A 20324-nucleotide genomic window follows, 5' to 3' on the forward strand; every position below is an offset into this window, starting at 1 on the left:
TTCGGAAGCCAGGTGACCTGAGTTTGAATCCTACCTCATCAGTGGCCTCACTTCTTTTTGCCTCAGCTTCCTCACTTGTGAAATGGGGCGAGCAGCAAGTGCACAGGAATATTAAAGGGACACAGTAAGTTAATATACATGAATTGCTTAGAAGAGTGCCTAGCATATGGTAAGCACTGTGCACCTATTACAAAATATCCCAGAGAGTTGTACGAAGAGTAAATCAATACTGGATGTTCAGTGTTCACTGATACAATGTCAGCACAAAGTAAATGTTTAAAAATTATTAGTTAAAACATAAAAACCCAGCATGACCCCCTAGGTGTAGTCAGCTACCACAGCCCACAGACATAGCCAGTGCACACCTGAGGACAGGTGTGGTCAGAGGTCCCCTGCACAGGGAACCCATTGATCCAAGTGGTGTCATTGTGTACCTCCAGGTAGACAGGGCTCATACAGCATAAGGACATGGGAGCAGAGCAGCTGCCAGAATTATAGATCTCTGAAAGGAAAGAGTTGAGGCCTTGGGAAAACAGCAACAATCCATGCTTTCCTAAAGCCAAAACAATTCCATTCTTTGCAATGCCTTTTCAAGATTGGCTCACCAGTCTTGAACATAAATTCTTTTTTATTCTTTAAATAAGAATGAAGTCTTCCTTGGGTGAAACAGCTTAAGCAAGAATTTAAGAAGCGACTGAGAGTATCACTCAGTGGTACAGAACTTGCCTCACATGTGCAAGGCCCCAAGTTTGATTCTCAGCACCACAAATTGTGAAAGAAACACAGAGAAAGTTAAGAACTCAGTGAGTCAACTGACCTACATTTTCTTACTTTGAGATCACAGTTGGTGGATAATTTCCACTCCAAATTCTGCTTAGGAGAGGGAAATTAGCAATCTAACTTGACATCTTAACTATCCATCCAAATGGTCTGTGTGTTATACCTAATGACTGAAAAATCATCCCAAAATGTGCATCATACTCAAAATGAAAGAAAATTTAGACTTAAACCTTTTTTGGAATGCTAAATAAGTGTTACCTTCCTTTTGTGCAGTCACTTGATGTCACCTTTTTCTGTATTTTTAACAGCCCTTACTTGTGGTAAGTATGCCCTAAAGATACAAAGCCACAACTGTACATGCTTCAACTCCCATTATGCATTTCCAAAGGCTACCATGTTGATTCATTCCATATAACAAGCAGTAGTGAGGCAGGAGGTAACTAAGGAAAACACTGAAGAAGGGAAGAATAGACACCATAGAGCCTGTTTTCTGTGCTAGATCTGATGCATAAGGTAACTAGGAAATGGCTGGGAAAAGAAAGGAGCACCCACCTTGGAGCCCGCTTTCTGAGACTAGGTCCATGTTTTGAGTTAAACATTAGCCCAGGATCAGAATGCCCAGGTCTAAACACAAAGGAAAAAAGTAACCAAGTAACTTAATTTATACACATTAAATCCTGGAGCATGTGAAAAATGGTCTACAACCTTTGGCTGGCTCCAACCCTAATTACTGACTCACTGACTATGGAGTTTTGACACTGACTTGTGGGCTTTGGACACCATGACAGCTTTTTCTAGGGGCCATAAAACGTCAAAACTCCACTCGCTGCCAAAAGGCTGAGTCAAGCCATTCACTGGCAGGAGTCAAACCTCAGACAGAAACCCTCAATCCCACCCCAAACCCTAAGGCTTAGAACTCAACACCAAGCCTTTTGTTGCCATGAGCTCTTCTCACTGGCCCACTGCCACCCTGTGGAATGCATCTTGTCTTTTCTCCTTCAAATAAATTATTGATCCTGCTGTTCTCTTGGGTGTCCAGCTCAAGTCTTTGTTTAGACATCAAGAACCTGGATAAGACCCCAACCTAGTAACAGTGGCATTTATCACATACCAGGCATGTTTTAAATATTTTATAAATATTAAGATGTTTAATCCTCATAACATCACCAGTATTATTATTTTCCCCCTCCCTAGTTTCTTCAGTAGTTCCTTGTCTACCCTGGATTTTAGTGCCTGGGTTCACAAATTTCCAAGTTTCCCAGCACCTCTTCCTAGCTACTGCCTAGAACGACTCTAGTGCCTCACTACAGTAAGCCAAGGACAGGGGCTGGGCTGACTCACTCTCTCCACTTTGGCCCCAGAGACCCTATGTCAAATAAGAAACAAGGCATTCTCAGATACTCCCTGAAGCCAGGGCAGGAGACCAGTCCCAGCTCTGCTTTGTAAGGTTATGGAACAAGGAGGGATAAGGTTTTGGCTGTCAAGAAATTCACAGTAGGGATTATAAATCCAGAGAGAAGATATTTTTGTCCCTATTTCCACCCCCAGATTGCCAGATATTCAAGGATACAGCCAGAATGGGGTAGGTTAAACTAAGAGCGGGAAAACTTCTATCTGTTCCAGCTCTTGTACTTTATTTTTAAATGTATAACTTTATTATCATTCACTAAACACACACATATACAAAAATTAAAATTATTCAAAGAAAAGCAATGCAAGGGAAAAAATTATAATAATATTCAAATATAATAGAACTCAACCAAACCAAAACTAAGAAGTACTTAAACATTTTTCCATATAATTTAAAAAAAATCTCAAGCATTAACAAGACATCAAAGGATGTGATTAGTTTTAGAGAGATTTTCAAAAGTAATATTGAACAAATAGTGGTCTGGAAAAACATTCTAATTAGCTAGTAAGCTCCACATAGGCCAAATTTTTTTAATTTAAATTTCAATACAGTCATGTGACATGTGATGGAAATATAATCTGAGAAATATGTTATTAGGCAATTTCATCCGTGTGTATCACAAAGTACCACAAAGAGTGCCAACTTCTAAGTGCAAATTGAAAAGGTATGTGTCAATCATCTGTGATGGCCCTTGATATTATTCAAATACTCAGTTAAACAAGAGATACATGAAGCTACCACTGGCAGAGCAGCACTCTGTTTTACAGTAAACTCTTTTATATACGTAAGATTATGCTTTAAAGGATGAAAAGCACAGCATGTTATGATAAGTACCTAAAAGAGTAACAGTCATTTATCACACTATCAAGTACTGTTTACTACACATAGTTGTATATATGTACTTCTTCTGGAAACACACCCTTCTCTCCTTTGATCTCAGCGACTCTTCCTTCCCAACCCACTGATAAGCTCCAGCCTAGTCTCTATCTACATCTCTTCCTATAGATTTAAACACAATCTATATATGGATTCTTTCCAGATTCCAGCCTGTAACTCTGATCTCTCCCCATCCCCTCCTGTCACCCCTACCCCTTTGAACCTTTTCCTCATATTACAAATTATCAATTATTCATTGTAATCATTTTAATCCTTAATTACACTTTCAGCTTCTCACACTAGAGAAACTATTCGGTATTTACACATATGTGTCCTATTTATTTCACTTAAGAGTATGGCCCCGATATGCATCCATATAAATGTCTCCAGTTTGTCATTCTTTATGGCTGAGTAGTACTCCATTTTATAAAAGAAAAAAAAACACATTTTCTTTATCCATTTTCCAGTTGATGGGCACTTGGGCTGCTTCCAAGCTTTAGCTATTACAAACTGTGCCACTATAAACATAGGTGCACATATATAGCTGTGGTATGATTCTTTTAATTCTTTTGGAAAGATACCCAGCAGGGGAATAGCTGGGTCAAATGGGACCTCTAACTCTAGTTCTTTGAGGTATCTCCATACTGATTTCCACAGTGGTTGCATCAGTCTGCACTCCCACCAACAATAGAGAAGGGTTCCTTTCTCTCCACACCCCAGCCGGCATTTCTTATTGGATGATTTCTTGATAACACCCATTCTTTGTGGGGTGAGGTGGAATATCTGTTGTTTTCATCTGCATCTCTCAAATAACCAGTGATGTTGAACATTTTTTTATATATTTTTTTGCTGCTTTTACTTCTCTGTCTAAGAAATGTCTGTTCATTTCAAATGCCCATTTTTGAATTGGGTCTTTGAATTTGGGGGGGTCTGATTTTTTTCAGTTCTTTACATATTCTAGATAGTAGTCCTTCTTGTCTAAGGTACAGCTGCTGAAAATTTTTTCCCACATTGTAGGTTGTCTCTTAGCTCTGTTGGTGGTTTCTCTTGCAATGCAGAAGCTTTTTAATAAGATGATACTCCAGCTGTTGATTCTTTGTACTAGTACCCGTGATACTGAGGTTTTGTTCATAAAGTCTTTTCCTATGCCAATGTCTTCAAGAGTTCTACCTAATTTATCTTCCAGCAAATTTAGTGTTTCTGTCTTAATATTTATATCTTTAATCCACTTTGATCTTAGTTTAGTGCATGATGATAGGTATGGGTCTAGTTTTAATCACTGGCAGGTTGAAATCCAGTTTTTCCAACACCATTTATTAAATAGGCTATCTTTCCTCCAATGATGGTGGTTGGCTCCTTTGTCGAAGATGAGGTGGCTGAGTATATCTGGAGTTGTTTCTGCATCTTCTAGTCTATTCCACTGATCCTCAGGTCTGTTTCTTTGTCAGTACCATGCTGTTTTTATCACAGTAGCTCTGTAGTATTGTTTCAAGTTGGGAATTGTGATACCCCCAGCCATGTCTCTGTTGCTTAGAATTGCTTTTGCTATTCTACGTCTCTTCTGGTTCCACATGAATTTTTGGATTTTTTTCTCTAGTTCTGTGACGTATAGTGTTGGAATTTCAATTGCCATTGCATTATACTATATAGTAGTTTTGGAAGTATGTCCATTTTCACTATATTGGTTCTTCCTACCCAGGAACAAGAGATGTCTTTCCATTTTCGTATATCCTCCTCGATCTCATTTTTCAGAGTGCTGTAGTTTTCAGTGTAGAGGTCTTTTGCTTCCTTTGTTACATTGATTCCTAGATATTTCACTTTTTTGCATGCTATTGTGAAAGGAATTGTTTCCCTAATTCCCTCTCAATGAGTCTGCTATTTGCGTATAAGAAGGCTATTGTTTTTTGAGTGTTAACCTTTTATCCAGCTACTCTACTGAATCTGTCAATTAGGTCTAGAAGTCTTTTGGCAGAGTTTTTTGGGTCTTCTATGTAAAATATCATATCAGCAAATAATGACAATTTAACTTCTTCCTTTCCTATTTTTATTCCTTTTATTCCTTTCTCTTTTCTAATTGCTGTGGCTAATGTTTCCAGAAGAAAATTGAGCAGGAGTGGTGATAGTGGGCATCCTTGTCTTGTTCCTGATTTTAGCATGAAGGTTTTCAGTTTTTGACCATTTAGTATGATGTTGGCTGCTGATTTTTCATAGATAGCCTTAATCAGGTTGAGATAAAGACCTTCTATTCCAATTTTCTGTAGGGTTTTTATCATGAATTGGTGTTGAATTTTGTGGAATGCCTTTTCTGCATCTATTGAGATGATCATATGGTTTTTGTCCTTGACTCTGTTAATATAGTGTATTACATTCATTGATTTATGAATGTTGAACCATCCTTGCCTCCCTGGGATAAATCCAACTTGGTCAGGGTGCATGATCTTCTTGATGATCCTCTGTATTCTGTTTGTCAGTATCTTGTGGAGGATTTTCTCATCTATGTTCATTAGGGAGACTGGCCTGTAGTTCTCTTTTTGGGTTGGGTCTTTCCCTGGTTTTGGAATCAAAGTAACACTTGCTTCCAGGAATGAATTTGGAAGGCTTGCTTCCCTTTCAATTTCCTTGATGAGTTTAAAGAGTAATGGTGGTAGTTCTTCTTTAAATGTCTTGTAGAATTCAGCAGTAAAGCCATCAGGACCTGGGCTTTTCTTTGTTGGTAAATTTTTTATTACATTTTCAATTTCACTCATTGTAATTGGGGTGTTTAGAATTTCTATATCTAACTTTTTCTATATTTAACTTTGGCAACTCATATGTATCTAGGAATCTGTCCATTTCTTCTGTTTTTTTCATTTTATTAGCATACAGGTTCTCAAAGCAGGTATTGATGATCCTCTGGATTTCTGCTGGGTCTGTTGTGACTTCACCTTTTTCATTCTTAATTGCATGGATTTGAGCCTTTCCTTTTTTTGATAAGGTTGGCTAAGGGTTTATCTCTTTTATTTATTCTTTCAAATAAACGACTCTTTGAATCATTGATTTTTTGGTATCATTCTCTCAATTTCCATTGCATTGATTTCTGCTCTTATCTTTATAATATCCTCTCTTGTAAGAGCTTTGGGTTTGTTATGCTCTTCTTTTTCTAGGAGCTTGAGGTTCTGGATTAGGTTATTTATTTGAGTTCTCTCTGTTTTCCTAATATGGACATTCGCTGCTATGAATTTCCCACATAGAACTGCTTTCATTGTATCCCATCGATTCCTGTATGTTGTACTGGCATTATCATTTACTTGTAGAAACTTTCTCATTTCTTCTTTAATTTCCTCTGTAACCCATTGGTTGTTCAGGAGGGTGTTATTTAATTTCCATGTGTTTGTGGGAGTTTTGCAGTTTCTTATGTCACTGATCTCCAATTATATTGCACTATGGTCTGATAATATATAGGGGGTAACTTCAATTCTTTTACATTTACTTAGACATATCCTATGAGCAAGCATGTGGCCTACTTTGGAGAATGACCCATGTGCAGCCGAAAAGAATGTGTATTCTGATTTTGTGGAGTGGAACACTCTGTAAATCTCTATTAAGTCCATTTGTTCAATAGCTTGGTTCAGTTCTAGAATTTCATTGTTCATTTTTTGTGTAGATGATCTGTCTATTTGTGATAGTGGTGTATTGAGGTCCCCCACTACAACTGTATTAGTGCTTATTTGGTTTTTCATGTCAATTAATATTTGTTTTGTATAGTTGGGGGCATCTGTATTTGGTGCATATATACTTATGATTGTCATCTCTTCCTCTTGGACTGTTCCCTTCACAAGGATGTAGTGACCATCTTTGTCTCTCTTAATTAGTTTTGGTTTGAAATCTACTTTGTCTGCAAATAAGATTGCCACCCCTACTTTTTTCTGGGTTCCTGTGGGTTCTTTTCTGGGTTCTTGTACTTAACTGAAAAAAGATGTGTCCATTTGCCAAGCTCTCTGGCATCACTGTGATCACTTGTGAAGTGCTAACCATGCCCAGGTCAAAGAGTGATTGGGAGCACCCTGAGATGTTGTGTTTCAAAACTCTCTGTACATCCATGATGCCAACCATGTAGGACTGCCCCAGAGGGAAGCCAGTCTCTTCCCTTTCTGTGTCCTGACCCCCATTTTCCAAATCCTGCTTCCCAAATGAGGTGAGTATCTGATGACTGATCCCAGGCTCCAGAGACATCAGTCTTCCCATTGACCTGGCCCTGTGTGAGGGACAAAGCATTTTTGTTGACTTACTTTTCTTAAATATCCTGTGAAGCAAACGTTATAATGCCAGTTTCACAAAAAGGGGAATTAAAGGACTCACCCAAGCTCACAGTGAAGATGAGCACCCCCATCTTCAGACCCTTGTGCATGTGGCTATTTGAGTTATACCATGGCATCTCCAAAAGTTTGAGAAAAGGAAACAGGCATCCCAGTAGTCATTTTTAGCTTGCTCCTAAAATCCAGCTAAATTAACTAGGAACGTTTTACACAGGAAAGTAAAGATCTATATTGGGATCGTGATAGACTGCATTACAGGCTCAAATTCTTCTCTCTGCCTCCACACTTTTGACAAGTGGCTCTGAAGTTCCTCTCAAGAGAGTAACAGAATATATTGTCCACCTTCAACTCTGAGACATATTATGGCCAACAGCATGAGCCAGAAGTGGCAGTGTGGTGATGCTGAGAGTAGAGATCAGGAGCTACACATGCTGCCAATGGCTCCCTGATGCCTGCACGGGCACCATGAGAAGCACAGGCCTGAGCTGCTCAGATGGCCCCAGGAAGAGCAGGAGAGACGAGCAGAGCAGACCTCCCCTGCTAAGAATCCCAGCCACAGCTAATGTAGAGCAGAGCCCCCACCAACCTGCATCAAAAAAGCCCTAGCAATTAAACTGTTGCAAGCTTCCTGTGGGGCGGTGAGCTCCCCATCACTGTAAGGATTGGGACAAGAGTCCTGCCTCCTCCATCAGGGAATCCCTAGCCCGGGTAATAAGTTAGAGCCTGTTGTTAAAAGTTATTAAAAATAAAAGTCTTAGGAGCCAACATAAGGCTGCCAACATTTTCTTTTTCTAAACAAAGACAATATATAAAAATAATCACTATTTACCACCACCATCATCTTATAAAAGATGAGACATTTTAACACTAAAACTAAGGCTATAATCTTAAAACACAGCATGGTCCTTTCCAAGCAGAGACACTTGGCTGTCCTCCAGACATGAGCCTTTCCCTCTCATTCTGTCACACAGCAATGAAAACTTGGTCATGTGATAGTTCCATTTAGTGTATTAGCAACTTTCTTGCATGCTTTATGGTAGAACTGTCAGGAGAACGTGCAATCAGTTACATAAATCATGAGTCTCAAATCTTGGTTCTGTTTGTTCTATGACAACATAAAAGTTACCTTTTCCCCATCAAGGTAGAAAACAAAACTAAAGATAAATTCGAGCACTGCCATTGGGCCTTCTCTGTTGGCTGCCACAAGCACCTGTGAGCCTGCAGCATAGCTGCCAACCCCCACCCCACAGGACATTTGAGCTGCACCCTGTGCCATGCTGTGCCTCCACAATGGTGATACTGGATGAAGGGGAAGGTGATGATTCAAATGGAAACTCCAGCAGGGGTATAGGGGCCCAATGACACCCTTGTACAAAATCCTCTCACCATAAGGAGCCTCACCAGCCTCCTGTAGGATGTGTAGAGGCCCTGGAGAAGGAATAGGTCTAACATAAATGGTGACTGTAACAGATTCTCCTGTCATTTAAAACTACCCAGTACATCACAGGCAGCAGCCTGGCTCTGGCTGGGGAAATGTGTGCAACTGTGCAGAAGTTTCAGGCCACTGTGTGGCTTGCCAAGTCTTTCTTTTCTCTCTTCCATGAGGCCCTCAGAGTTTCCAAGGGAGGCAGCTCCCTGGTCTGAGTCCCTCATTCAGTTCTTCAGCCAATACCTAGTGGGCATGAAACATGGGTGAGAAGTGAATGTGGCTGGAGTCATTAATATTTTTTTTGGTACAGGGGCTCAAACAGAGTCATTAACTTTTTGACTGCATATGTTACAAAGGTAAAAACAAAGCCTACTGTAGGCACTGTGACCTGCCCAGTGGGGATTCTATTCGTGAAGTTGGGAGCTCAACAGTGACAACAGATGGAGACAGTGACCTTCTGCACCTTCTGCCTTGGATGTCCTTCTGCACCTGGCCATGGCAGAGTAAGAGGTGGGCACAAAGGTGCTTAAGATGGCAAGCCTTGGCCCCATTGAGCACATGGCCAACTGGAGAGGCAAAGCTGATCCCCTCCAGTGTGATTCTGGTTTTCAGATCATTCCCAGCCCCTGATGGGACTCACACACCTGGATCTATTCCCAACGCTGAACCTTTCGCTCCACCTTCTACCCTTCCTCCCATAGATACTTGGGGACACTCACAAGGTCCCCAGCCTCAGGAGCTTACACTCAGGTAAGAGAACAGACAAGAAGCAAGGAGATGAACACCACTAGGGTGAGCTCTCTCAAACAGAGTGAATTGAGAGAAATTGAGGAAAACTGCTGTAGATGGGAGTTCAGGAAAGGCCTCATGGAAGAGAGGCTAATTCTGATGAAAATGAGAATGTGTCCGCCAGGCAAAGAACTGGGGAAAGAGCAAAAGTAAGCAGAGCAACACCAAGGAGAAAGGGCCTGAGATGATAAAAGGAAGGATCATTTGAAGAATGGAAAAGGCCAGCATGCTGAGGGCAAGATGGGCAAGGAGCACGTTCTGGCACGAGCTTGGGGTAGAGAATAGGACCAGTCCCCTGGGGTGTTTAGAGTTCACTGCAGGTACAGGGGGAAGTAGAAGTCCTGAGCAGTGGAGTGATGGGATCTGGTTATATGTGAAAGAATCTCGGGGTGGTGTGTGGAGGATGAACTGTAGAGGGGCCAGGGTGAAAGGCCCAGACCAATGAGGACTCTCCTGCAGCCTGGACTGGTGGTTCTGCCGCTTCCGTGACCTTCAGCCATCCCTTACAGTGCTGTGCCTCTGTGTCCCATCTGCAGAGTGGGCCTGCTGCCTGTACTTCCTGGTGGACAAGCTGTCCAGGCTCAAGGACTGAAGAGAATGAGGATGCAGATGCACTTGCTCACCCCCGCATGACTTCCTCTCAGTGCCACAGCTGCCTGTCTTGGAGCCAGACCATGCCCAGAGCTTAGCCTAGAGGGCACCTCTCCCAGTTGCCTGTTGGCCCTCAAGATACCAGAATCAGGGGACTACAACAGGCCAGAGGGGAGGCTGGTCAAGCTCCCAGGAGCAGGCAGAGGGGAAGCAGAAACAGGTGAGGGTCAACTGGATAATCACCATGGCAGGTGAGATCAGTTCTACCAGGGGTATCCCTAGGCAGATCTGAGCTGGTTAGAGAGAGGCTCAGGGAGCAAAGCACACGTGCAGCTTCTGCAGAGAACCCTGAGGCTGCTGGAGGATGAATGAGCACATGGAGTAAAGAGGAGATGTCCCAGCTGAGATTATTCTGGATCAGCCAGTACCGAACTGACCTGCCAGCTGTCCAGTGACAGCTCAGCCAAGATCATCTGAGCCTATGCCATGCTAGAATAATGTCCCAATTGACTCAAAAATTCATGAATACATAATAAGCTACTCCTCTAAGCTACTGAGTTTGGAGGTGATTTGTCATGCAGCATTAGCTAGCCAATACAGAGGGGACTGACGGCCAGTAGCAAGTCCCATTTCCCTGCAGCAAGTATGGGATGAAGTGACAGTCTTGTTTCCCTGCCTGAGGTCACTGCATATTCAGATCACTGGACTGGGGTCTTGACCCTTGAGATGCATTCTTGAACTTGACTTTACAAGTCTCCTGTTACCTTATTAAAACTTCCTCCCCTCTTTAAGCATCAGTTTCCTATCTGTAATGAAGGGACTGGAAGACTTCCATGGAGCCTCCTATCTCAACGCTGTTTAGATGACTGTGACCTCTTTATCCAGCCATCTGTCGTGTAATCAGCAAGGATTTGTTCAGAGCCTGGAGTGTGCCGGGCTACAGCCAGGACCCAGGAGCGCAGGCTCAGACACCAAGATGTGGGGCTGCCCACCAGCACCTCCTGGCCCACAGAGAGTTCGCAGTCCTATGAATACAGGGAAGATGCCTCAGAGGAGACCTGGTGGCCAAGTCATCATGTGTTGTCAGCAGCAGACACAATTCCTGTTCCCCCCCTTCCCAGCAGACAGTGAGCCAAGAGTCCCCCAAGCTCCAGGAGCCCTGCTGGAATTGCAGGGAGCAGAACAGATGCAGTTGGAGCCTGAAATCCTATCCCCTGATTACAACTGTCCTCTAACACCTCCTTGTCCACAGAGGGAGGCAGATATACAGACAGCGTCTGCCTCAGGGCCCACATAGAGGTCCTACCATGGAACCAGGGAGCGATAGATTTGGTGTTCCTCTCGAAGCCAGCTCGGCGAGGCAGCTGCTCCTCCTTAAACCAGCGGACGATGATTTCTCTGGAGACTGGACGCAATGGTCGCTCCCAGGTCCTGCTAAGAAGAGAGGCAGGTGGGAGAGTTAGGGCAGAGTGCAGGAGGAGAGAGGAGGGAAAAGGAATAGAGAGAGAGAGAAGGGAGCCCCTGAGAATGAGTAAGCACAGTGCCTCATTCAGGCCTCTGAAGGGGATTCACTGAGCGTGGGTACTTAAAGGCACTTTGCAAATTATAATGCAGCAAGTACGATTATTTGTCCAAAATGCAGTTATCACTTGCTTCAAAGAAAAATACACAAGTGTAAGTGGAAAGAAGACAGAAGGAGATGTCTACAGTGGGAAAGGGTATATTTTTCCTGAGGATGGCCAGTGCAAAAAGATCAGCATGGATGAAGACGGGTCCTCAGGAGACAGGAGCAAATTCATTAAGGTGTGAGTGTCCCCTACCCCCACTAAGGAGAGTCCTGGTTTGGGGTCCCCTGCCCCACACTCTGTAAGGACCCCTGCCTTTGCCAGCCAGCCAGGCTTTTGTGAGGCACAATCAGGACAGTGAACAGAAAGGGAAACCACAGAACCTTGATTTGCTCCGGAGACAGCTGAGATTCCCCTCCCAGAAAATAAAAAGATAAGTACTAGTGTGCTCAGAGTGCTGCAATGTAGATCACTATGGCCAGGCCTGACTCACCTCCTCCCATGGATGAGGCAGGGCCCCGCAGGAGGAGAACCGGCCACAAGAGGGTGTGGTGGAGCAAGGCCTGGCCCAGAAGAGGACTGTCTTCCTCCCTGCCCCTTCCTCAGAAAACCATCAAACATGATGTCCTGCAGACCTTAGCTACTCTCCTGGCTCCAGTTACAGACCAGCCCCTTTTACCTCCCATTGTACTTCCCTTATCTCTACCACTATAAATAAGCACACAGCCATTTGCCTGGGGTCTTTAGAGCCCCACCTGGCCCCGCCTATACCCATATCTCTTTGTCTTTCTTAATCTCCCACCTTCATTTCTCAGTGAACCCTTTAGCCATGTGGGTCCTGTCACTGGGGAAAGGGAGAAGGAAAGGAACACAACTGTCCACCGGATGACCCTGGCCCAGGGACCCAGTGAGGCACCTAAGAGGGATGAGCAGGAGCAAGTGAGGGATCTCAGGGGGCAAACTGGACACCTTTAATGTCATCTCACAGGGAGCCAAGATTTCCACTGCTTCGTGTATGAACTGAGGTTCTTGGCTGCACAGAGACCAAGCCACATAGGATTGCGTTACATTCAGGCTGCACAGTGAGTCTGACAGCATGTGACACAAGGCACACACCCAACAAGTTTTGAATCACCTGGCAGCAAGGCCATGGTGCCTTAAATTACAGTGTGGAAATGCAGTGTCCAAAGAAGACTTTGGCCCACCTGGAGCAAAACTGCCCTCTTCACTGCTTCTAAAAGAGTGATAGGAATCTTGTTTTGACTTTGCTATTTCCCTAATAGGATTAGCACTTGGGGGCACCCCTGTCCTCACCATTTTTTATAAAATAAACTATATTTGCTCTATACCAACACTTTAACACTGAAGAGCTCAGTAACTCTTTACAATGGATCCACTTACACACACATATGTGTTAGCACAACACACACAGACACACAGGACTGAACACTATAGATTCTAGGAAAGATGCTAGAAGAAAAACAGAGGACACACACCTTAAAGCCACAGTCAGTTTTCTGTTACTATAACAAAACACCCAAGGCAGGCTGCATATGAAGAAAAGAGGTTTATTTAGCTCACAGTTTGGGAGCTGAAAGTCTAAGATCTGGAGGGCCCGATGTGATGGCATCATTGGTGGGAGTGTGTGCGAGAGGAAGAGGTCACATCACAAAGCAGAAAACAATACCGGGGTCAGGATCAGCCTTTGTGAACCTGGCTCTCCGGAGAACTCTCCCAGCTCTTTGCATGAACTATCTTAACCTACTCCCCAGGCACACCTGCCCCATAGTGTAAGCACCTCCACAGGGCACCACTTAAGCACTGGCACAGTAGGAACCACGAAGGACAGACACACGAAGATGCACACATCCGACCACAGCAGTGCCCAGCAGGAATGTGGTCTCCTGACTTGGCCTCCCTGCCCCCGCTCCAGGCTCGGCTTCACCCACCCACCAGGACCCCGCAGCCAGGTCTGCTCTCTCCTCTGTCCTCGCTTGGGAACTTCCCCTTCCCTCTCAGGGCCCCAGACACCCTCACCCTACTGAGCAGCATCCCTGCTCCACCCAGCCTCTTCTTCCACATTTGCATCCCCCAAAACCAACTGCACCATGAGGAAAGATCCTTGTAGCTTCCAGGCCTCCAGCTTCTTAGAAGGCAATAGCAGGTTATAAACAACAGCAAAGAAAACCTACCCATGCTGGTCCCTCAGCTCCAAGCACTGAATGTGAATGTGTTTCCAAGCAGAAACTTTGATCCCTCAGAATACAAACACTGGGATGGCTACTCCTGGCTAGAAGCCCCACTACTGCACCAAGGATGCTCCTCCCTTCAGCAGTGAGTGTCCACCTCTGGGCAAGGCTGGCACCATGGAGCTGAAGACAGAGAGACCACAGGGACCTCTGCTATGGCAGAGCAAGGAGGTAGAAGGTGCTTCCATCTGTGCCAGCATTGTTCCTCCACCTGCCTGGCCCCTTGACTTCTCCAGGCTCAAGGCAGAGGCCACCCCTCTCCTCCTGACCATGCACAGCCAGGCTGCACCATGGTCCCTACAGCTTCACCACATGGACCCAAGAGACAAATTATAGGTTTCTGTTCAAAAGCATGGAAGGGAGGAGGGCTTTTCTAACTGTGCCTGCTATGGCTTAGATCTAAAATGTCCCCCCAACATCTCATGAGTTTGGAAGGTGATTGGATCATGGGGGCGCTATATTTATCCCTGGATTCATCCACTGATCAGTTCAGTTGTTTACGCGCTGTTAGGCGGTGGGGCCTGGTTGGAAGAAGTGGGTCACTGGGAAGTCAGCTGAAAGGATGTATTCTCGTCCTCTGCTCTTCCCTTCTTCCTCTTGCTCTCTGCTTCCTGACTGCCAGCAGACGAGCAGCTTTGCTCCACTGGCTCTTCCACCATGCTATTTCTGCCTTGGAGCAAGACAACTATGGACTGAAAGCCCAAAACTGTGGGCCAAACAAAAACCCTTCCCCTCTAAATTGTGGGTGCCAGGTGTTTTGTCCCAGTGATGGGAAAGCTGACTAATACACTAACTATGCCCTCCAAAACAGAAGACATTTCTTAAATAATAACATCATAAAAACTCAAGCATTTTGGCATGCCGGAGAATTCCATCACAAAGGTCAAAATACAAATGACAAATGGAGAAAAAAATGTTCACCACAAACAAAAAATCCTTTTCCCTAATATGTAAGGCATTCCTAGAAATGGTTAAGGAAAAAACCACTCACGCCATGTAAAAATGGATAGGGAAAGAGGTAAACAAATTCCAGTGACCCTTAAGTATTTAGTCTCATAAATAAAAGCACAAGTTTAAACTTGCTCTGAGGTGTTACTTCTCACTCAGAACCATAGTTTGACAACACAGTGTTGGCCAGTCCAAAGGATAGTGGTGTGAATTGGTACCAGCTCTGTGGAGGGCAAGTAGTGATCTCACTTGGGGGAATTTCTCTTGCCATGTATATATGATTAATTTCTACAAGGTAATTCATTCAGAGCATTGTCGGTGATAACTAAAGTTGTGCAACACCACCAATGTCCACTAACAGAGCATTTAAGAAATAACTTATAGCACACTTCTGCAGTAGACCACCAGGCAGCTGTAACAAAAGAGGGAGGGGGCAACACTGTTCACGTTGGCAATTTTGGAAGATACTGAGAGGACACATGAACAAGAGCCATCACCACCCAGAGGGAGAGGGACTCGAGGAGGAGGAACACAGGGAGAGGGCTCTGAGTGCATGCACCTCCTTCCTGGTCGGAGAATCACACATGCCAAGAAAGGAAGGGACAGAAGAGAGAAGGCAGGAAGAAATGAAGACATGGTCAGCACTCCCTAGACACGGAGGAAGGGATAGGGGATTAGGAGCAACTCCAGTCCTTAATTAAAGCACAACGCTGACACCTCCACTGACACCTCCATTTCCTGGAGTGAACTGAGTCCCCAGATAATTTCCTAGGCTCTCCCCAGGGAGAGTGGTTGCTTAGCAATGGTGAGAAGGCTGGGAGCAGAGGTAGCAATATCTAGGGTGTCCATAGGTGGGGACAGATGGACCTGGAAAGGCTTCCAGTGGTCTCCTGACCATCAGTCCTCGAAATCATGGGCTGTCACCTAAATGTTCTTGCCAAACAAACCTCTGGGGACAAAAACTGTGTGAAAGCCCCTGCCATCACCCACACTGATCTGCAGACCTCTATTCACACAGTGACAAACCAACACCAGCCATAGTTAGAAGAGGCCAAGTTCCCATTTCCATGCTACTGGGTCCCATTTAACTCACTTGAGGTCCTCTATTATGTGTTCTTAATCTAGGGCCCAGGGACCTTTACGAATAAAAAACTGTATGCACACATTTTGGAGTATTTATATATGCACATTTTGAGGGGGTACACAGCATTCCTCAGATTATCAAGGGAATCCTGGACCCCAAAGAGGTTAAGACTCACAGAATTTCAAAGTTGTTGGAAATGTGCAAACCTCCGTACTCTATGCCTATGCAAAAGGGCCACAACAAATCCCAGCATTGTGTGCAATTATTTTACATTAATACAAAGAGTTAAAATGAAAGAGGAAAATATAAACATTACAGTGATAAAATACTGTACGTCCCTTAAGTTTAACAATTTAAATATGGAAAGAAAAGCGCAAGCCCCACCGCCTTCCACTCCCCCCATCACCCCGTCATACATCCTGGGACACTGAGGCCGCAGGGGAAAATGACTAGCGAGTCAGGGCTGGAACCTTATTCTGCCCGCCCCAATTCAAGGGTATTCCAGGGCCCCAGACTCACCCAACAGGCGCAGCGAGGGGCAGGGGTGGGCCGGGGCCAGGCAGATGGTGGTAGAGTCTCGCCTCCTGCTCTTGGTTCTGGCCAAGCTCCTGAAACATGGAGCTGAGCCCAGCCACGGTGCCCTTCTGGATGGCGCGGAATGAATGTCGCTGATATTCGTCCCGGGCACGCTGAGCTCGCCGGCTCCGCTCCTCGTCAGCCGCCTTGATCCTGCACACTGCAAAGGGAGAGACACACTGCTGGCCTTGACCCGAAGCCCAAAGTGCGCTCTGCACAAACCTGGTTAGGGTGAGATTCAGGGGCACTCACCAGGAGCCCCAGTACTCACCCGTGTGGGTTCCACGGAGGCTTGGGGCCTCCAGACAGAGGTGCTGTGGGCAAACCTTTTGGTAACTGTCACTGCATAGCTCACAAGACTCCAGGACACGCTTCTCTCAGGCCTTCCTCCTTTCTGTGTTTCTAAAGGCAGAGCACTGTCACAAACAAGTGGCCTTAAAACGTGTGTGTGTGCGTGCATGTGTGCATGTGTGTGTTGGGTTGCTGGTGCTTCTGAAACTCAAAAGAGAAGTCTCAAAGTGAGAAAAGGGAAGAGAAGGAACCAGACCTATTGTAGTCCAAGTCCTCCATTAAAACCAGCTCTTCATCAGTGTCTGGCCAGGCCCCTGCCTCCCTCTAAAATCCAAATTCTTTTCAGAGAGCTCATGCAGCTCGCCCTAGCCCTGCAGCTCACCTTCCCCTCCAGGGTGAGATCTTCCCAGAAGCAGTTTGTCCTTGGCTCCATCCAACACTGCCCCAGTGCACTTCCTGTTAGCCCTTGGAGGACATGGGGAGTCGCCCTGGTGCTGAAAGACAGCACTGTCCTCCACAGGGGTGGAGAACCTCCTCCCTGACCAGGACATCTCTGCATCTGAGCATGCCTCTGTCCTAATAAGGCATTTGGGGGCTGTCACAGGTCCAGAGCATCAGGCAGGCTGTGAGTTCCACCAAGCAAGTGAAGAAGTATCTCCAGTCTGCTCACTGCAGGATTCCAGGGCTAGAACAGGCCCTCAGGCAATGCGCATTTCTGGATGACTGAATGCACCCAATTAAATATTTAGCTCTGCTCTTGCCCCTAAACTGGATAGAGAAATGACAAAGGAACTCAAACTGGGGAAATAAAACAAATAAATACCTCTACCTGAGTGAAGAAAGCAATGGGCATCATTTTTTAAAAGGACCAAAAGCCAAACATGGTTGCACAGGCCTGTCATCCCAGCAGCTCTCTGAGAGGTTGAAGTAGGAGGATCACAAGTTGGAGCCCAGCCTGGGCAACTTAGTGACCTAGAGAAAACTTGTTTCAAAATAACAAACAAACAAAAAAAATAAGAGCTGGATATGTTGCTCAGTGCAAAGGCCATGGGTTCAATTCCCAGTACCTCAAAACTAAAAAGGGACTAATACAGTCTTGTCAGAGTTAGTCAGCTGCTCTCACTGTGTAGGGAGCTGAAGCCATAGTTCTCTCTGTGCCCTGGAGTGCTGTGGTTTGTTCCCACCAAAGTGCATGCTAAAATGTGGGTTACCAGTGTACCAGCATTGGAAAGTGGGCCTTTCAGAGGGACAAACATTGTGTGACCAGGTTAGTTTTCATGGGAAGAGATTAACTCTTGGAGAGCAGGTGGCTAAAAGCAGGTCAGCTCCTTTGTCCCCTCCCAGTCTCTCTTATTCTTCCAGCCGGTGAGACAAAAATAAACCTCTTTCCTTTCAAAATTCCCCAGGGCCAGATGTTCTACTATAGCAACAGAAAATGAAGTAAAACAGTCTGGAAAGATCGAAAGGCATTTTCCAGAGAAAAGAGGAGGAGGAAGCCATTCCAGGGAGGAAACTTGGTCTCAGGGACCCCCCAGGCCCATCCATAGGTTGGGTTGCAGACCTGAAGAACATCAGGAAACCTCCTGGCACTATGGTGCAGGGTCTGACCCGGTCAATGCCCCAGGACAAGCTTTGTGGTTACTACACTGCAAACCAAGCCCAGAGCTCATGTCCTACAGGCACTGTTGGCTTTGGGGAGTTTACAGCTCTGGGGAGACAGGGACACACAGGTAGGTTTTGCTGCTGGCTCACTGTCTGGCCTGGACAACTTTTCATCTCTTTGAGTCTTAGTTTTCCCTCCCTGAAAAATGAGACATCTTCACCCAAGGGCTGCCACACAGCCAGATTATTCAGGAATCACATCCTCCTCTATGCTCAAGCACCTGTTCAGTCCTCTGACCCAGAAGGGGGGGCGACAGTGGTGAGTTTCTCCCAGCAGAATTCCTGTGAGCAGCCCCACTGCTCCTGAATCACCACCAGGCTGGTTGTTGCAAGGCGACAGTGTTTTTTCCACTTTAACGCTTTGGGGCAAGGTGTGTGTGCTTATTCAGCATTCATGTGTTTCATGCCTACTGGGGCCACCACTTACACAACTCCCAGGGTGCATCAGCCCATGGTCACACAGCTGAGTCAGATTGTCTTCACCGTTTTCTGACAGGTGGCAGGCAGTATAGGGTCTTGAGGAGGGGTTCCTATTTTCCTTGTGTCAGTTGGTGGCAGGGCTGGGGCTAGAGGACGTGGCTACAGCACTGTCCTGCCCTCTGAGAGCCTGCACTCCAGGAGGAGAAGCCCCTCTGTAAGCAGTGGGTAGAGCAGTGGCAAGGAGTGCACAGGGTGCTGAGGGCCCCAGAGAAGGGACACCCCCTCCGGACAGGGACACCCTCTGCAGGAGCCTGGTGGACACACGAGATTCAACCAAGAAAGCAGAGGGCGTTCTCAGCACAAAAGGCTCAGACACAAAGGCCGGGAGGCCAAGAGGAGCTGTGTGTCCCTCCTGGACTAGGTCAGTGTAGCCTGAGGGACACATGCAGGAAGGAGGGCAGGAGCTGAGGCCTGAAAAACAGAAGAGGCCATCTAGGAGAGCAATGAATACAGGCTAATGACTCCTAATGCTTCACCAAAAGGGGACGGGAAGCCCTTGCATGGTTTCAAACAGAAGAGCAGGATGCTATTTGCACCTTTAAAAGATTGAGCTACCATGTTGGGAATGTACTGGAGAGGAACAAGAAAGGAGACTTAGAAAACAGAAATACAGTGAGCAATGGGGATCTAAGCTAAGACAATGTGGGGAAAGTGGTGATGGCTGAATGAATGGCCAGGGCAATCGAGACATAAATTCAGAGACATATAGGAGGTGGAAACTGTCCGTGGGTAAATTTTTAGAAGGGAGAATCCAGAAAACCACCATGTTTCTGCCTTTGACAGCAGTGACAAGGCAGGTAGAGGAGAGGAGGGCTGAGTTCTAAAGGCAGGGAGGATAGGTGCATGTGGGGCCCAGGAGGAAGGTCCAGGGGGCCTTCACTCTTCAGGATGCCAGCTGCTGCCCCTCAAGGCCCCTCTCTAATGAAGCTGTCTGTGCTCCCTGCCTCACCCGGGGAGAAGTCAGAGGGCCAGGTGCACCCTGCAGGGCACCTGAGCAACTCCAGTGTGTGGGGAAGCAGGATGTGGATGAATATCACTGAATATTCCCATAGGGCAGGGAAAGGCTTCACTCAGATCCCAGCTGTACGGGGGTGGACGTGCTTCAATTTGTCCTCAGATACCTTAGGGAGATGTGGAGGAGGAGTCCAGAGGAAGGGTGTGCCCAGGGCCTGGCTGGCACACAGTAGAAGTCCCAGAAACCTTGCCGGATGTGCCTGGCAGGCAGTGAGAAGGGCCCCATCCCGGAACCCTGCTCCAGGAGGAGTCACTCCCAGGTGGGGTGGAGAGAGGATGAGCAC

At 45.8% G+C, this 20324-nt stretch overlaps 1 protein-coding gene across 1 annotated transcript in view; it reads right to left on the minus strand.

Moving 5' to 3' along the window:
* Sh2d4b (SH2 domain containing 4B) overlaps positions 1-20324 on the minus strand; it is a 115920-nt gene that overhangs the window by 31205 nt on the left and 64391 nt on the right. Inside the window, exons 4-5 of the mRNA XM_021246757.2 lie at positions 16537-16753; positions 11478-11605 (exon numbers count right to left, since the gene is read on the minus strand). Of these exons, the coding sequence (XP_021102416.2) occupies positions 11478-11605; positions 16537-16753 (345 nt within the window). The remainder of the gene's footprint in view (positions 1-11477; positions 11606-16536; positions 16754-20324) is intronic.

The sequence above is a fragment of the Heterocephalus glaber genome, unplaced genomic scaffold, assembly GCF_053883595.1.
Source record: "Heterocephalus glaber isolate CG9 unplaced genomic scaffold, H.glaber_assembly_v1.0 deba00001755, whole genome shotgun sequence".
Classification (NCBI taxonomy): Eukaryota; Metazoa; Chordata; class Mammalia; order Rodentia; family Bathyergidae; genus Heterocephalus; species Heterocephalus glaber.